We start from the raw sequence: 16371 nt of genomic DNA on the forward strand, positions 1-16371 counted from the left end.
TGCAATGGGAAAAATATGTTTTAAAGGAATTCATTTGAAACTCTGATGGGCCTATTTGGGTTACTTGCAACATACACAGACAGTCCCATTAAACATTTATCGCTTCATGGAGTCTCCACTCTGATTGCAGATGCACTGAGCTAAAACTGGAGTAATTTCATTTATTTTTACCAGATTTCCTTTCAATTCACTGCACAGCAAAGGAGATCAGGATGTCTACCCCACCGCCCAAGGCATTTCCCCAAGGAAAGCCATTCTCTTCCAGCACACTTACAAGCATCCTCTCTCCTCTTTTGATAACTTAACTAGAGAATGAAATCTGAAGCGATCCTGATCATCATTCCCAGTATTCACAGTTCAGATGGGAATCATCCTGCAAAGTAATCCAAACTGGTCTGTCTGGCACAGCTTGTAACTGAACCCCTTTTACATGAGGGTCTGCCGCGACCCCCATAGGAAGAGCTGATCAAATAGCTCAGCTAGGATGGAAAACTTAGGAGACAAAAAGTCCTGTGACTTAGGGTCATTGTGGTGCAGAGGTTTCTCAAGGGTCAGGGGAGGCCTCTAGGGGTTTCTGTTCTTCGTCAGATCACACTAGGAAGAAAAGCAGAAAAATTAGCCTGGCTGTGTTAAACCCTAAGCTGGAGCAACAGGTCCATGTTACGGGGCAAAACAGGGGAGTGCTGGCAATGTCAGAGTGACTGGTGCCTTCATCCCCATGCATCCCTCCTTGCTCCAGAGTCCTGTGCAAGGCTGCCAGGTAAAGAGGGGACATGAGAGGTGGTGGCCACTGCAGCCATGTGCTTTCCCCACTATCCCACAACCCCATCATACCCAAACCCCCAATACTTTGTGCAAAGCCAATGGTTCCATCTTAATTGGGCACACCATGATAGGGATGAAGATGATGGTTTTGGGTACATACCTGCTTCTTGTAGGAAAGAGAGCAAGCATGCCAGGATCTCTTACCTGTAAAAAGGAACAGCAGGTGGAGAGGAGACAACAGGAGTCATGGCTGCTGCTGAAGGCTTGGCCAGAGAAGTCTTTTCCCAGTAAGAGGTCTAGGGAGGTCCCCACTGACTGAGTGTTGAACTGAAGAGAAACCAAAGGGAGTACTTGCACTCCAACAAGGCTGATGACACCCATAGCTATGGAGGCCAGTGCTCCCGAGGGGACAGACAAACTCCTGGAGACCCATCCAAACCCCTTCATGAGCCCATATCACCAATTCTGCCCCTGACAGCCTTAAATGCACCAGCTCCTCAGAGCTGGATATGCTCAACCAGAGGGAGGACCATCCCCTGTTTGCCCCACATCTTGCTCCCCTTCCCCATAGCCCATCAACAGGCTGACCTGTGACCAGTGCTGACCTTTTCCCACCTCCCACTTGGTGGACTCTGACCCTTAGTCCTGCATCCTTGCAGGGCAGCTGGATTACACCCCGCAGTGCAGTGGTCACGGGAACTTCAGCCTGGAGTCGTGCAGCTGCGTGTGCATGGAGGGCTGGGCGGGCAGCAACTGCTCTGAGCCCCGCTGCCCCCGGGGCTGCTCCAGCCGAGGCATCTGTCTGGAGGGCCAGTGCATCTGCGACAACGACTATGGGGGCGAGGACTGCTCACAGCTCCGCTGCCCGGCTGGCTGCGGCTCCCGTGGGCTCTGTGTGGACGGCGAGTGCATCTGTGAGGAAGGTTTCACCGGGGAGGACTGCTCCCAGCTGCGGTGCCCCCGCGACTGCTCAGGGAAGGGCCATTGCATCAACGGCACGTGTGTCTGCCAGGAGGGCTACGCTGGGGAGGACTGCGGGTGGCTGCACTGCCCCAATGCCTGCAGTGGCCGCGGGGTCTGCCAGGATGGCCTCTGCATCTGCGAGGAAGGCTACGAAGGGCAGGACTGCTCATCAGGTAGTGGGGGCATGTGTGGGGACAGACAGACCCTAATGTATGAGCAAGGGTTTCAAGGTGCCCATAAAGGGTTTCAAGGTGTACCATAAATCCTGGGAGAAACACATACCTGGCAGATCATGTCACATGGGTCCTGCTCAGGCCCTGCAGTTTGACTGCCTCCCTCTTGTCCCTGTCCCCAAAGATGCCACAGGCAAAAGTTCTGGAGGTGAGGAAAAAGCCAATGAGATTCACTCCAATATCAGTGGCAAACCCTTGCTGCACGAGCAGCTGAAGTTAGTTCTCCTCAGCCTTTGACTTGCTGTAGCAGTTAATGCAGCCACAGACAGCACATAACCCCCAGCCCAAAGTCCATGCCCGTGTCCCCCAAGCAGAACCACGCACCCTTCCCCACGGCCAGGTGGGAGGATAAGCCACACACACCCTGACATTCTTCTTACCTCTGCCCTTCCTATCAGTGGCTCCTCCTGAAAACCTGCGAGTGACAGGGATCAGCGACAGCTCCATCCAGCTGACATGGGACAGCACTGGGGCAGCCACCGAATACATCATCTCATACCAGCCAGCAGGGCTGGCAGGCACCCAGCTCCAGCAGCGGGTGCCTGGGGGGTGGAGCAGTATCACCATTATGGAGCTGGAACCAGGTGTTGCCTACAATGTTAGCATCTATGCGGTCATCAGTGATGTTTTGAGCATCCCTGTTACCTCCAAGGTGATGACCAGTAAGTATCCTACTGCAGTTGTTGCTTGGTACCCAGATAACCAGAGGTGATATTCAAGCTGGCTCAAATTTTCCATAAAAAATCTTCCAATAGCAGAAACTTGAGCCTTAAAAAAAAAAAAAAAAAAAAAGGGCTGATGTTTGTTTTTATCCCCATTTATGGGGATACAGGAAAGGAAAGTGGGATATGTGTCCACTCTCTGCAGAAAGACTCAGTCTGGATGAAAATGCAAATGACTAAAAATCAAAGAAACTTTCAGTGTTTGATAAAAACCCCCAGAATATGGCCCAAATTATTATACATTTTTCCTCACAGAAAATATTGTGATGCATCACAGAAGTCACAGGTTCTCCTCCCACTCCTGGATGGGTTCCCCATGATGAATCCCCATGACATGGGTAATAGCACAGCAAGAGGGGAGGCTGCTGTGCATCAGGAGATATGTAGTCCTGACCAGGACTGTGATGCACAGAGGAAATGGGGGTATCGGGCTGTAATGGCATCCTCCAGGAAGAATCCTCAGAAACTAAAACTATAGAGGGCAGGGGGAAAACATAAACTATCCAGACACCCCTTTTGCAACCCCATCATTCACTCTGTTCACACAATAATGCAATGGGATCCTTTGGTGTCCAGCAGCTCAGGCATTTCCCTCTTCTCCCTCCAACCCACCTGAAGTGGGGACAATGAATCTCTGCTAACAGCTACCAAAAGGTTCCCCATTTTCATTGCCCAGATTACAAAATAGCTACAGGGAGCAGGGTGGAGACTGGCAGAACCCACACACCTGTCCCGCTCTGCTCACAACCCCCCGCTCCCTTCCAGACCTCGCCACACCACAGGGGCTGAAGTTCAAGACCATCACAGAGACGACGGTGGAGGTGCAGTGGGAGCCCTTCTCCTTTCCCTTCGACGGCTGGGAGATCAGCTTCATCCCCAAGGTACTGCCACCGCACACATGGCATCACAAGGTACACCTGGTCACCCTAAAAGCATCTAGAGAGAGGATCCTAAATCAGTTTCCAATTACTCCACCTCCAAAAAAAATGAACCTCTGTTTGTAAGTTGTGTGCTTCATATCAGACAACCCCAAACACCTCAAACTTCAGGTGCCAGCTTGCATTTCCCCAGTAGTCTTTGGTGTCAAGACATACATGTCCTCAAAGAAATTCCCCAGTAAAATCAAGAGACAAGCATATAAATAAATAACCCTTACAGACTCACTGCCTCTTGCTGTCATCACCTCATTTCCCTTCCATCTCATTTACCATGACCCTTCCCCCTCCTCCTCTTCCTCATCCCTGTTCTCTGCACAATAAGCTACCCAATACAGCCTGGATCAAACTGAGCAGCCACCGTCTCTCAGACATCATCCTCAAGTCACAGGCACAGCTAATTCCTGCCACGGAATTTTAATCACAGTGATGAACAGGTAGAAATTGTGCCAGAAAAGATGAAAGCATGAAAATGTTGCCCTAAATATATCATATTTGCTATGCATGGCAACAAAAATTGTACATCAAGTATTTCATCTATATTCATAATTTCTACAGCATTTAGCCATAAGTATAGCTTCAATTGTATATGGAGCCTCTTTACAAGAGCATTCAAGCCCCAGCAGTAAAAGAAATGCTGATTAAGGGCTCAATTATGATGTTTTCACTTGTACAAAACCCTTGCTGGAGTCAAATGCAGCTCTGGGCAGTGGAAAACTGCAGAATTTGGCCCCTAAGTTTTAACTGCTCTGTAAAGTATCATTATACAGCATGAAGCAAGGGCCTGATTGCTCATTCCCTAATTTCCAAAAAGGCTAGAAGGATCTGGGTGCAATTTTGAGTACATCCACATGCAAATTGTGTCAGAAGTCAAAGTTCAGGTACTGCAGATGTAAACCCTGGAATAATTTTCATTCACTGTCAGAATAAAAGCCAAAACAATAAGGCAGAATCAGGGAAGAGATTTGGTAAAAAAAAAAAAATCTTTCAAACGTTTCACTGATACTCGGGAATTAAGCTCAAGAGCATCCCTTTGAAGCAGATAAATAGAGATATATCCATTTTAAGGTGAGGAATCTCTGGGATAGAAGCAAACTTCTCCTCACAGGGTCATCAATTCAGTGATGAGTTTTTCTCAAGACAGCCCAAAAATACAAACCATCAGTTCCTCCTATCCATTTTTAAGCTTCAAACTCAAAACCAAATGGAAACAGGATTTAAAGGAAGAGATAAGGTGCAAAAGGACAGCTTTCCTCGATGCAGATTTTTAGGGTGGGGAAGGGATGTAGCTGACTGGGCTTTGAAGCTCTTGGAGCTATCGGTCAGGCTGTAAAGGCACAGTTGTGATCCTGCTCGTCGGCTGTTGAAATTGGACTCTGTCGTCTCCATCATCAGCTTTTCTCCTAAAATAAGGCAGAGGGTGCTGTCTCCTTCACTGGATGGAAGCAACGTTTGCTTGAGCAAACACTAAACCATTGCCACACCCCAAATAAAACCAAAACCTCGTCCCAGAGGCTAAAAACAACAGTTATAACTGCAGCATCACAAATAACTTCTACAAGCAAAATCAAGCTCTCTCAGTCCTCATGAAAACTGGGTGAGAGGATGCTAATTTGGTCCTCAGCATCCCCATAAAGATTCTTGCACCCTCTCACAGAGCAATCCTCCTTCCATGGTCCACACAATGCTCTCACCCCCCCAAAGCCAGGTCAGGCCACCTGCTATGTGCACTGGAGATGGGGAGGGGGGAAAGATAAAGAGAAGACAGATTTCGAAAAAAAAAAAAAATAGGAAAGATAAGATGGCAATTTATGGCTAAAATGGAAGATTTCCTGTTTAATGAGAAAAAGAGATGAATATGAATTGAGAGCTATGTGCAAAGATTTGTTTAGCGTGTTATTAGTGAAGACAGCAGCAAGCAAAGATCCTTTGTCCAAACACTGGCAGGAAAGGTGACATTTGCAGTTGCTTAAAGCCTTACAGTTTTTCGGAGCAAATGTATAATGAGTTTAATAAAGATACTTAAAAAACAGGGGATGGCAAAATAAAGATCTTACAGTTTCATACCTATATATGAACAACAGAAGGCTCCTGGCACCTGAATAGCAGGGAAAAGGAGTCCATCCCAGGCTTTGGTTTGATTCTCTTTTCTCTTCGGGAGAACAACAGACACTCAGATGGCAAAATATAGAAGTAGGGCGAGGTACGAGGGAGGGGATGAGAATTGATGGGGGAGGATTTCTTAGCCCAACAATATGGGTGCTCCATGCTCAATAGGTGACTTCACCCTGGGTTTCTGCATCTCCATGGTGGGATGTGCCAGGGCAAGGATGAGATTTGGGGATGCAGGGCTGGGCATGGAAGGATGCAACATGGGGGGCACCTCCCAAAACACCTTTTTGTTGGGTTTTTTTTAACACTTATTTCTGCTCCCTGGCAGAATAATGAGGGAGGTGTGATCGCCCAGCTCCCCAGCACCGTCACCACCTTCAACCAGACTGGGCTGAAGCCTGGGGAAGAGTACACTGTCACCGTGGTGGCCCTGAAGGAACAAGCCAGGAGCCCTCCCACCTCCGACAGCGTCTCAACCCGTGAGTGAGCCCAACCACGATCAGCACAACAGTGCCCAGAATTTGGTCACCAAAATAAAGTCCCATCAGCGAGAGCAGCCTGGCACTGCATGGGCAGGAATAAAACTAGCACCAGCTAACTGCCCAAGCTGCAAGTGCATTGCAGCAACAGCTTCTTCGCTCTCCCTTCAGAATTGTTGCAAGCACAGAAAATGTGGCAAGGTTAATGGAGTTGGGAGCAAAGGCTCAGGTCCATTTTTATTATATAGCTGGATAAATTCCTCCTCTTCACTAATCTCGCATTTTGGAGGCTGGATGCCCCCAAGAAACTTCTCTATAGAACAGATTAAAACTCCCACCTGCTTTTGTGCCACTAAATGCCCTCTACTCCCACCATGTCAGGCAAATCAGGCAGCAGGGCAGGGAACCAGGAGCAACAGCATGTCCCTTCCTAACCAATTTATTTGGCTGGTCACTGATCCCTCCCATAGACTGGAGGAAGTTCAAGTGGGTCTTCTCCTTGCTGAAGGAGATGTGGCAATGGGCATGGCTTACTGGGGAGAAGAGGCTCTCCACATCAGATCTGCTGCAGTCTGCCTTGGCAGTCAGGCAGACATGTACCTCCATCCAAGCTGTTGCAAACGGAAACGGCATTTAAATAGCTGCTGGAGGGTTATAATGAGGTGATGCTCTCTCCAGGCTGCTAATTTGAGGCAACGATGAGAGCGAAGGGAGGGTCCCTCCACCAACAGCAGCTTGCTGCAGATCTGAGCTTCTTCAGCACAGTCCTGTCCTCTCGCCTTGCCTCCATGCTCAGCTTGAAGTGGCTTACCAGAGACATCTCCTGGTCAAGTCCAAATCTTCCTTTCCCTTGGAAGTCAGCAATAAATAGAGACTGGTACTTCAAACTCAGTGGCTGACCTTTGCAGGGGAACACAGATGGGGTGGTGAGCTCCAAGCTCTGCTCTGTGAAGGTGACACCATGCTGGCGTGTCTGACTTCCTCTGCAGCACCCCCATAGCTTTGCCCCCATCATGCTTGTTCTGCCTCAACATCTTGTGCTGGGATCGAGCAGCAAAAGTGTGATTTCATGTTGCACAGCTAAGTAGAACTTGATGCTTCCCAGCATTCCCTGGATGACTGGACAACATAAGGTAGTTGGAGATTCAGGGTTTGGATGAGCATGACCTGGTCCTGACCAAGCTGAACACCCAGCTCCTACCCAAACACCATGCTTCTCAGCTGTCCTCCCTTCTCCTCACCCCACTGCTACCAATACCCTCACATGCCTTTTTCTAACTCTCCCTGGTACCTGCCCACACATATGTCCTACAGAACTTCCCACCCTGGGGTGAAGCATTCAGCACATCCTTATTATTCAGTGTCATTTTCTAATACATACGGTATATTAGATGTACTTGCGTGCAGTATAGGCTGAATTACAGAACCAGCGTGGGTTTTTTCACCCACCTTGTGATCATGTGAGTGATAAAACGGGCTGTCCAGCAAGCTCCATGCATCAATTCTGCCATGGCACAGGAGTGACAGCCAGGCTTAGCCTGTCCATCCATCCGTTCACTGGTTAGGTCCTGCTGGACTCAAAACATCTATCACCCAGGCTTGAGCCCATGATTTCCAGAGGTCAGGTGTTAGGAGATGTGGAGGAGGGAAGGGTCCAGTTCTCTGCAAAATAAAGCAGAAATGTCCCAAATGGTCTCACATTAGATCTCTGGTATGAATTTAGCTAAAATGCCTTTATCTGAGACGGTTTGATGGACACCCATCATAGTCGCACACCTAGCTAGTTATGAAGACTCACCAGAGCAGTTGCATTTTCTCCTCTCTCCCCACTGATAAGGCATCAACAGCTTTACGAGCTGATCCTGCAGCTTAACGACAAACAAGGAGCTGGCACCAAAGCAGGAACATGTTCCTCAGTTCTCAGTGCTTGGATCAGTCCTTGGCCCAACGTTATTTAACACATTGTCAATGCCTTTCAAATGACATAATATCATTGCTGATAAATTTTGCCAGTGATGGAAAGGCTTGGAAAAGAGTAAATTGAATGGGAGAAGAGCATCAATAAAAGCAGTTTGAATGGCTCAAAGAGCTGGGCACAAAGGAAAACTATATGTTTTTCAAAGCATTGTGAAGTATGAGTAGTTATCTAGGAGCAAAGAAAGTAGACCACAGTTAGATACAGGAGGTTTTATCCTGGGAGATGCCACCTGAAAAAGCCAGGGAGGAATTCTTGCCCATAAGCAGCTCAAGAGAAGGGCATGAGTTGTATTATATCTGTAAGGGGCATCGATGGGAGAGCTACTGGGTCCTGCTCTGGTGTGCACTGCTTGGGATAGACATTGGTGAAGGAGAGAGGGTTCAGGAAAGAGTCAGAAGACTCTGACAAAGGACTGGGAACCCACCAGGATGAAATGCTCTGAGTACCTTGGGGCAGGGGGTCATGTCTCTTGCCTATGTCACCTCTCTGCCTTGTCCCCAGCTGCTAATTCAAGACACTCTGGAGGTCGGGTTGAAGCATCTCTGAAGTTTGGTGTCCCCAAAGCTGCCACCTTTCCCCATCCAACTCTCCCAAAATAACAGTTGCCTGTTTCCCCCCCTCCTCCACAGTCATCGATGGCCCAACGCAGATCCTGGTGCGGGACGTCTCCGACACAGTGGCCTTCGTTGAGTGGACGCCGCCACGTGCCAAAGTGGACGCCATCCTGCTGAAGTACGGGCTGGCGGACGGGGAGGGCGGGAGGACCACCTTCCGCCTGCAACCCCCCCTCAGCCAGTACTCCCTGCAGGCCCTGCGCCCTGGCGCCTGCTACCACCTTTCCGTCAGTGCCCTCCGGGGTGACAACGAGAGCCGGCCAGCCCTTGCTCAGTTCACCACAGGTAGCTAGATGGCTTTGCTGGGAGAACTAGCATGCATTTTTAAGCCTCCAGCAAGCATGGGCAGATGGCTTGCTGCAATCTGTAGATGGGCTCTCTTGGAATGAGCATGGGATTTTGCATATCTGGAGCCGAATCAAGGGGGTTTTGTACCTGGGATTTGGTGGTACCTGGGTTTTCCCTGGCACAAGTGAGCTGGGGTTTAATCTGGTATACTGGGAGGAATCAGCACAATGAAAACATGATGGTTAAGATTCAGGTCTGAATGGAGATGTCTGAATGCAGATGCCCCACATCCCAACACAATCCTGATGCAGAGCAAGGCAGAGCAAATGATTCAGCTCACCCTAAAACACACCCTAAACCACCCTCTGAAGTCTCCACTAGTGCCTACATTTCTCTTTAGTCCCCAGTCCTCCAGTACAACAGGTCTTCATGCCTTTTGCCCCACAGGGATGCTCGCATGGTCCCCAGGGCAGCCCAGGTGATCCCAGATGCCAGCAACCAGGCAGGTGACTCAAAAACCTGCATTTAGATGACAACCCCTGAGCAAAACCCATCTTGGCCACGTCCTGCTGCAGCATCAAGGCTGAACCTGCTGCTGCCTGGGACACATGTCCTCACCAGCAGAGGTGCTCATTCAAACACAGCTAAAACTTTAAAACCCAGCAGTTTATGCCCTTAACAGCACCCGTAGATCAACATGCAATTCTCAAAAGCACCAAAACAGCAAGCACAGGTCTGAATTCAAGGTGATACTTGCTCCCATTCAGCGTTGAGATGCCTTGCCTGAGGAATCAGCAGTCAAAGCGGCTGAATGCAGTCCAGTCAGAAACGTGGTTATCTTATTTTATATCTTCTCTGAAAACCCTAACTGGTCGGTAAAACTTTAATTAATGTTAAGCCTGCAGATAGCTAACAGGTTTAATTTACTGTGCCATAAAGGAGGAGGTAGAGCATGTATTTCAGTGCTGGTTTATGGTATATAAATTACTTGTCATGTACGTTACTGGCGGGTACTAGGCTTCTGCTATAATAACTGCAGTGTGTGAATTGTGTGTGTATATATCTCTATAGATAAATATTTTGGACGAGATGTTCACCCTGACTGATTTGCTGCATTAGCCTTCCTTGCTTTATTTCTAAAAGGCAACATAAAAAATCCCCACCTAAACACAGATCCATCAAGGAGCAGTAATTATCCCACATCTGCTGGTGCCCACTCCCTGCCCAGCACCAACCCATCACTCGCTGGAGAGGTTTATTGTGCAAACCAGAGCAGATTTGGTGCACAGCCTCAGCAGCACTAATAAACAAACCCTTCAGGCAACGTATGAGCATGAATGAGCCTGTAAAGATGCTCAAGGTTCTTCTAAGAGCAGTTCAGGCTAATGTGTGACTGCTACAGAGCCCTTTTTCTCTTAGGCACACCGCCTCAGTTTCCCTTACTCTAATATAGGAGGAAAACACTTTTCTTTTTCAAATAACATGCAATTAGCTCCCAAAGTGACTGAGGGATGTTGTGAATGCTCCAGCACTTGCGTCAGTCTCATGGCTGGTATCTACCAGTCTCTGCTGAGCAGGAGGTTTAAGAGCAGATGCCCCAGCCCTTTCTGAAGGGACATGCCCCAACGAGGAGGGGCCACACATGACATCACACCCGGGTACACCTCAACTGCTGTTTAGCTGTGCCAAGGCTACAGGGTGTGTTCCTGGTGCCCGACAGTGAGACTGTGCCTCTCTCCCTTGTGTTGCGCAGAGATTGATGCCCCCAAGAACCTGCGGGTGGGCTCACGGACACCTGCCAGCCTCGAGCTCGCCTGGGACAACAGCGAGGCTGAGGCACACAGCTACAGGGTGGTCTACAGCACCCTGGCTGGGGAACACTACCATGAAGTCCTGGTGCCGCGCGACACTGGTCCCACCACCCGGGCCACCCTTGCAGGTATGTGTGCACCCATGCACCCTTCTTCCCCCTCCTTCTCCTCTCCAACAGGTAGGACAAAGGAGAGTCCAAACTGGCACAAATTATCTGTTGCCCCTTATGCTGGCACATATTTGAGGCTGTTTTGGAGTTTACTAGTTACCAAAGAAAATATTTTCCTTTGGGATGAAGCTCATTTTCCCCTCTGTGGGTTTGGATTTGGGTGCTGCTTATCTGTGAGATGAACAATGCACTCCAAGTGATGCACCGCTCAGCAATGCACCTCCAGCAAGGGTCTGTCCAGCTGCCAAATAGAGCTGGCAAGGAGCAAAGTGAGAAACGGGGAGAGGAAGAATTTTAGGCTGATCTAGAGGAAAATAATATTTCACCCTTCCTTTTTTTTTCTTGCTGGGAAAGAGCTACAGGTGCTTATGCCCCGTAGGCAGTGATGGGAAACCAGGCTGTCCAAGTTCATTGGGTTTTTTCCTAACTGTGCACAACACAGATACAGATCCAGGGATGTTAATTTTGAGCATGTCCTTCAAGCAGTACATTATTTAGGTCAGCACAGGGGATGCCACTGGGCACTGCAACTACCACCCGCCTCCCACTGTCAGGGAAGTCCCAAACACCTTTTGCAGCAACACAGTGAAACACCGTGTGAGATCTGGTTTCCTTTTTTTCAACAACTGCTTGCCTGCTGGATTTGCAGCTCCAGTGGCATTTTTATTTTTTTTGAGCAAAGAAAAAACTTACACATATACAAAAAAGATCAGTCATTGAGCTTGAAACTCTCAGTATGGCAGGACACCAGATTCTTCCACATTGACTCTCTTTGCCCTCCTGGGACCTCCACAGCCCAAAGAGGGTTCAGAGATCTCTGCCATAAGGAACAGTAGGTGTGGGTTCAGTGGGAAAGTGGAATGTGAAGTTACAGGCACAGCAGCACCAACTCACAAGAAAGGCTGGAGGGCAAGAAAGCAATTAGAGCAGTTAGCTTGAAAAATGTGGTATGCAGAATAAAGAAAAATGTTAGGGATATTTTCTGCTGCATTCATGATGGGGACATGCATGGAGAAGTGGGATGAGATTGGAGACTAAGTGCTGGTCACCTGTCAGCTTTCCTCTAGGACATTACTGCCTTTGTAGGTGAGAAGGAGCACTGAAAATAGGCCAAATCCCCGTCCCTGGAGCAGAGGTGCAATACTACCCCAGTGGTCCAAACTGCAGTAACACCCATGGCAGAGCCTGAGCTTGCATCAGAGGACATGGCAGCCTGAAGGCTCTTGTTTTTCTCAATAAAAATAAAAAAAAGCTGCCAACTCTCTGTCAGACTCAGGCAGGGATACAAGAAATGCCCCCCAGAGCAAGTTCCAGAGATGCGGAGGCTTAAGTCAATAGTGGTAAGCAATTTTTATATAGTGCCTCCATCATCACCCAAGTGCACTGCTTCTAGTTCCCAGGGTACTACGCAATAAACAAACAATTTTTAAAAAATCTAATCATAGCAGAAACTAACCTAAAAACCGTTCTGCTGGCAAAAAAAAATCCAGGATAGCATAGCGTAGATGGCACATGAGCCTCTCCCACAGCTCTGTTACGCATGTGGTAGTCCTATCCTCCAAAGTCCTGTTGCATGTGGTGCAAAGCCTGTTGGGATGGGTTTCCAGCCATGCAGGACCTGGTGGGATCCATGGCATGAAAGCAACCAGCAATTCCTTCAGCTGCCTTCAGCTGCCTGCAGGAAAAGCAGTGAGGAATGGCGCTGAGCAGGGTTTATCAAAGATTTAAGATAAAAAATACAGCAAGCCTTGCCCTGCCCCATATGTCTCTCTCCAAATTCAGGATTTGCACATAAATATCCATAATTTTTCTCTACCCAAAAGAGCTGGGAGAAAAAAATGCATAATTTTAAATGTTCCTACTCATTTCTTCCTTTTCCTTCCCCTTTCTCCCAGGCTCTTCTCCTCCTTTCCAGTTTACTTCTGACACTTACTGGGCAGGGGCAAAGGCGGTCCCTCTCTTCTCTGGCACCAAGACTGGAGAGGAACAGGGGATGGGGGTTTTCCTCCTTTCTGGCCTCTCAGGGAAGGTTTTGGTGGCTTCAGGGGATACTGCCCCTGGATAAGGGAGGGTGAGGCTGGGCTGGGGGGTTTATGGCTTTCTATAGCCCCCTGGGAAAGATCATGAAACACAGGGAGGAGGGGAATAAAGGCACCAGCATCCAAGCAGAAGTGACAGGCAGAGGCAGGGGATGTCCCACAGAGATAAAACGTCAATCAGCAAGAGGTGTGCAGGAAAGGAGCTGGATGAACTCGATACCCATGTCCCTTGAGAGAGGCATCACAGCATACATCCACACCAAGGAGCAGTGCTTGATTTGGCTCCCAGAAAGACTGTGCCTTTCCTAATTAATGTGCATCTAATTTACTCTGCATAATTTATTTCTCTTCGAGACAACTCTCTGACAATATTTGATGTTGAATCACTTTAGAAACAAATATAGCTACTTTATCGTTCCCATCTCAGCTCACACACACACACAATTTCTGTCTCAGTGCCAGCAATTACAGCAGACCTCAGCAACGACTTTTAAAAATTGCTTATTTCTGAGCTAGAATAATCCAAATTCCCTGTCAAAAGGCATCCATTGAGCTTTTAAAAAAGGCTCAGCTCTTCTGCAAAACACAGAGGAACTGCTGACCTGTGGGAGGGCTGCTTATGCCAGGGATGCTCAGAAGGGTCCCACCCTGTCCCCAGCCATGGGAGGTGGGGGTTTGCATCTAGAGGCCACCCAGCCAGGTGTTGCCCTCACGTCTGTTCATGTCCTTTGCACCTCCTGGCAGATCTGGTGCCAGGGACGGAGTACGGCATTGGAATTTCAGCCGTGATGGACAACCAGCAGAGTGTGCCAGCAACCATGAATGCCAGAACTGGTGAGTTTGGCCCCTCTGAGTGCTCCAAGCACAGCTGGTTCCTATGGCTCAGATGTCACCATGGGACAGTTCATGCATGGGCACAGAGGTCTGCACCAACCCTCTCCCACAGAGCTTGATAGCCCACGGGATCTCCTGGTGACAGCCTCAACAGAGACATCCATCTCACTGGCCTGGACGAAAGCCACAGGTCCCATCGACCACTACCGTGTCACCTTCACCCCTGCCTCAGGGATGGCCTCCGAAGTGACAGTGCCTCGGGACAAGTCACAGCTCACCCTTTCAGAGCTGGAGCCTGGGACAGAGTACACCATCTCCATCATCGCCGAGAGAGGACGCCAGCAGAGTCTGGAGGCCACTGTGGATGCCTTCACAGGTAGAGAAAGACAAGTTGGGATGGGGCCAAGGGCACAGACCCCACCACCCCACCTTGGCACGTCCACCAGCCACCACTTCCTCAGTGCTGAAACTCTTCAGGTGGTGATGATGGGGATGACAGCAATGCATCCATGTAGGAGCAGGTCCATTGACCTCAGGAAGAGGATTGCCCTATCAGTGTGGGGGGTCACTGTCCCCTTCACCAGCAGCACTGAGCACACCTGCTTGGCTGAAGGCTCTCTTAAGAACAAGTCATGGTTGGGGGAATGGACAGTCCATGCTGTCCTCTGTGTTCAGGGTGGCTTGTATGTCCTTATGAAGGAGAAACAAAACCTTCAGTGACCTCACAAGCACCTCTGGTTGAAAAGCCTGAAGTCAAGAAGCCCAGACCACACATACTATCTATAGTGGTACAGCCCCATCACCCACCATATGGGTCTGGGATGGAGGGTGTTTGCAGGCAGAGCAAACACCATTTTTCCCCTCCTGGTTCTGCTTCAATCCCAGCAAAGTTTCAGATCAATGGAGGGCCCAGAGCTCCAGCTTTGCCACCTCTCTTGGCTATTTCCTGTACAAGTGCTGGGAACAATGTGGAGGCCAGGATCTGCAGACCAGGGTTGCATTTCTCCTCTCCATTTCGCAGGGGTTCGGCCCATTACACAGCTCCACTTCTCCCAGCTGACATCCTCCAGTGTGAATGTCACATGGAGTGACCCATCCCCACCAGCAGACCGCCTCATCCTCACCTACAGCCCTCAGGATGAAGAGAAGGCACAACAGATCACACTTGATGGCACTCACAGGCATGCCAGCCTGACGGGCTTGCAGCCATCCACCGAGTACCTGGTGTCACTGGTGGCCATGCATGGTGCCATCAGCTCTGAGCCTGTCGTGGGCTCCATCACAACAGGTACCATGGGACCCCACCCCAGAGGGGCATGGGACGCCACCAGAAGCGTGGGCAGGAGGATGGGGAGAGGATCTGCCTCACATAGTTTTGCTTTCTGTTCCATCTCACCAGGGATCGATGCGCCAAAGGACCTCAGGGTGGGCAATGTCACCCAGGAGTCCATGATGGTCTACTGGAGCCCTCCCATTGCTGCCTTTGACCACTATAGAATATCCTACCGTGCTGTTGAAGGTAATGGGTCAGACCACTCTTGTTTATGTCCTGAGCTTACAGCTGCCAACCCTCCATCCACCCAATGGCACAAGCAAGACCCAGGTCATCCTCACCCCAGGCAGCAGCGCTGTGCCCTGGGAAAAGCCACTGATAGCTGGGATGAATCAAGAGGCTGTGGGGATGGATGACAGGGTCTGGGATGAGGATGGGAAGGGACCACTGCAGCCAAGAGCCATCTTGGCACAGAGAGTGGCACAGGGAGTGACCCCTGTAGTGTACCCTCCCCAGGGATGGTTAATTCAGGGCCTGATCCTGAAATCCCACCTCCCTCACCTACTTCCCCTGGCTCATCTGACTTGGCCCTAGTTTTGCCTATGATGCCAAAAAGGTTGAGCCAGCAGAGTGATGGGTATGCAGGTGCGCACTTGCAGGCACTAAACCCAGTTACCTCCAATATCAGCCCTGGAGAGGGCTTGTGGCATTGCTCTCCCCTCCCAAGTACCTCCTGTACTCCAGGGACAGGGCCAAACGTGATGCCAAAGCTCTTGGCTCCATCCCCGCAGGGAGGACAGACAGCATCGCCATTGCCAGAGATGTCACTGAGTACACCCTCCACCACCTGCAGCCTGCCACCAAGTACGAGATTGGGGTGAAGAGCATGCGGGGCCGGGAGGAGAGTGAGGTGGCCTCCATTATCGTGCACACAGGTGGGAATGGGCTTCTGGTGGGCAGGTAGCAATCAAACAGTGCCAGATCCAGCCCCAGGCAGGGCTGGAAGCCCCTGTTCACAATAGCAATCAGGCAGCTGAGAGCAAGCTGGACCTCACGCCAGCCTGATGCAAGCTCGAGATGATAAGCGAGGCTCACAAGGACTTTTGAAGTATGCCTAGGGAAAGCTTTTCCCAAATATGTATGGGTAGTCAACGC

The 16371-nt window shown here is 49.7% G+C and overlaps 1 protein-coding gene across 3 annotated transcripts in view; it reads left to right on the top strand.

The window, feature by feature from the left end:
- Positions 1–16371, top strand: part of TNR (tenascin R) — an 83385-nt gene that overhangs the window by 51055 nt on the left and 15959 nt on the right. For 2 of the 3 annotated variants that reach the window (XM_026853765.1, XM_026853764.1), the window contains 11 exons: positions 1425–1901; positions 2360–2623; positions 3449–3564; positions 6059–6209; positions 8817–9086; positions 10843–11028; positions 13854–13943; positions 14056–14319; positions 14965–15231; positions 15343–15462; positions 16008–16151. In XM_026853765.1, coding sequence (XP_026709566.1) covers positions 1425–1901; positions 2360–2623; positions 3449–3564; positions 6059–6209; positions 8817–9086; positions 10843–11028; positions 13854–13943; positions 14056–14319; positions 14965–15231; positions 15343–15462; positions 16008–16151 — 2349 coding nt within the window. Of the gene's footprint in view, positions 1–1424; positions 1902–2359; positions 2624–3448; positions 3565–6058; positions 6210–8816; positions 9087–10842; positions 11029–13853; positions 13944–14055; positions 14320–14964; positions 15232–15342; positions 15463–16007; positions 16152–16371 lie in introns of those variants that run through there. The other variant, XM_026853766.1, reaches the window with a different exon arrangement.

Source organism: Athene cunicularia, assembly GCF_003259725.1.
Source record: "Athene cunicularia isolate RWA chromosome 8 unlocalized genomic scaffold, athCun1 chr8_part1, whole genome shotgun sequence".
Taxonomy (NCBI): domain Eukaryota; kingdom Metazoa; phylum Chordata; class Aves; order Strigiformes; family Strigidae; genus Athene; species Athene cunicularia.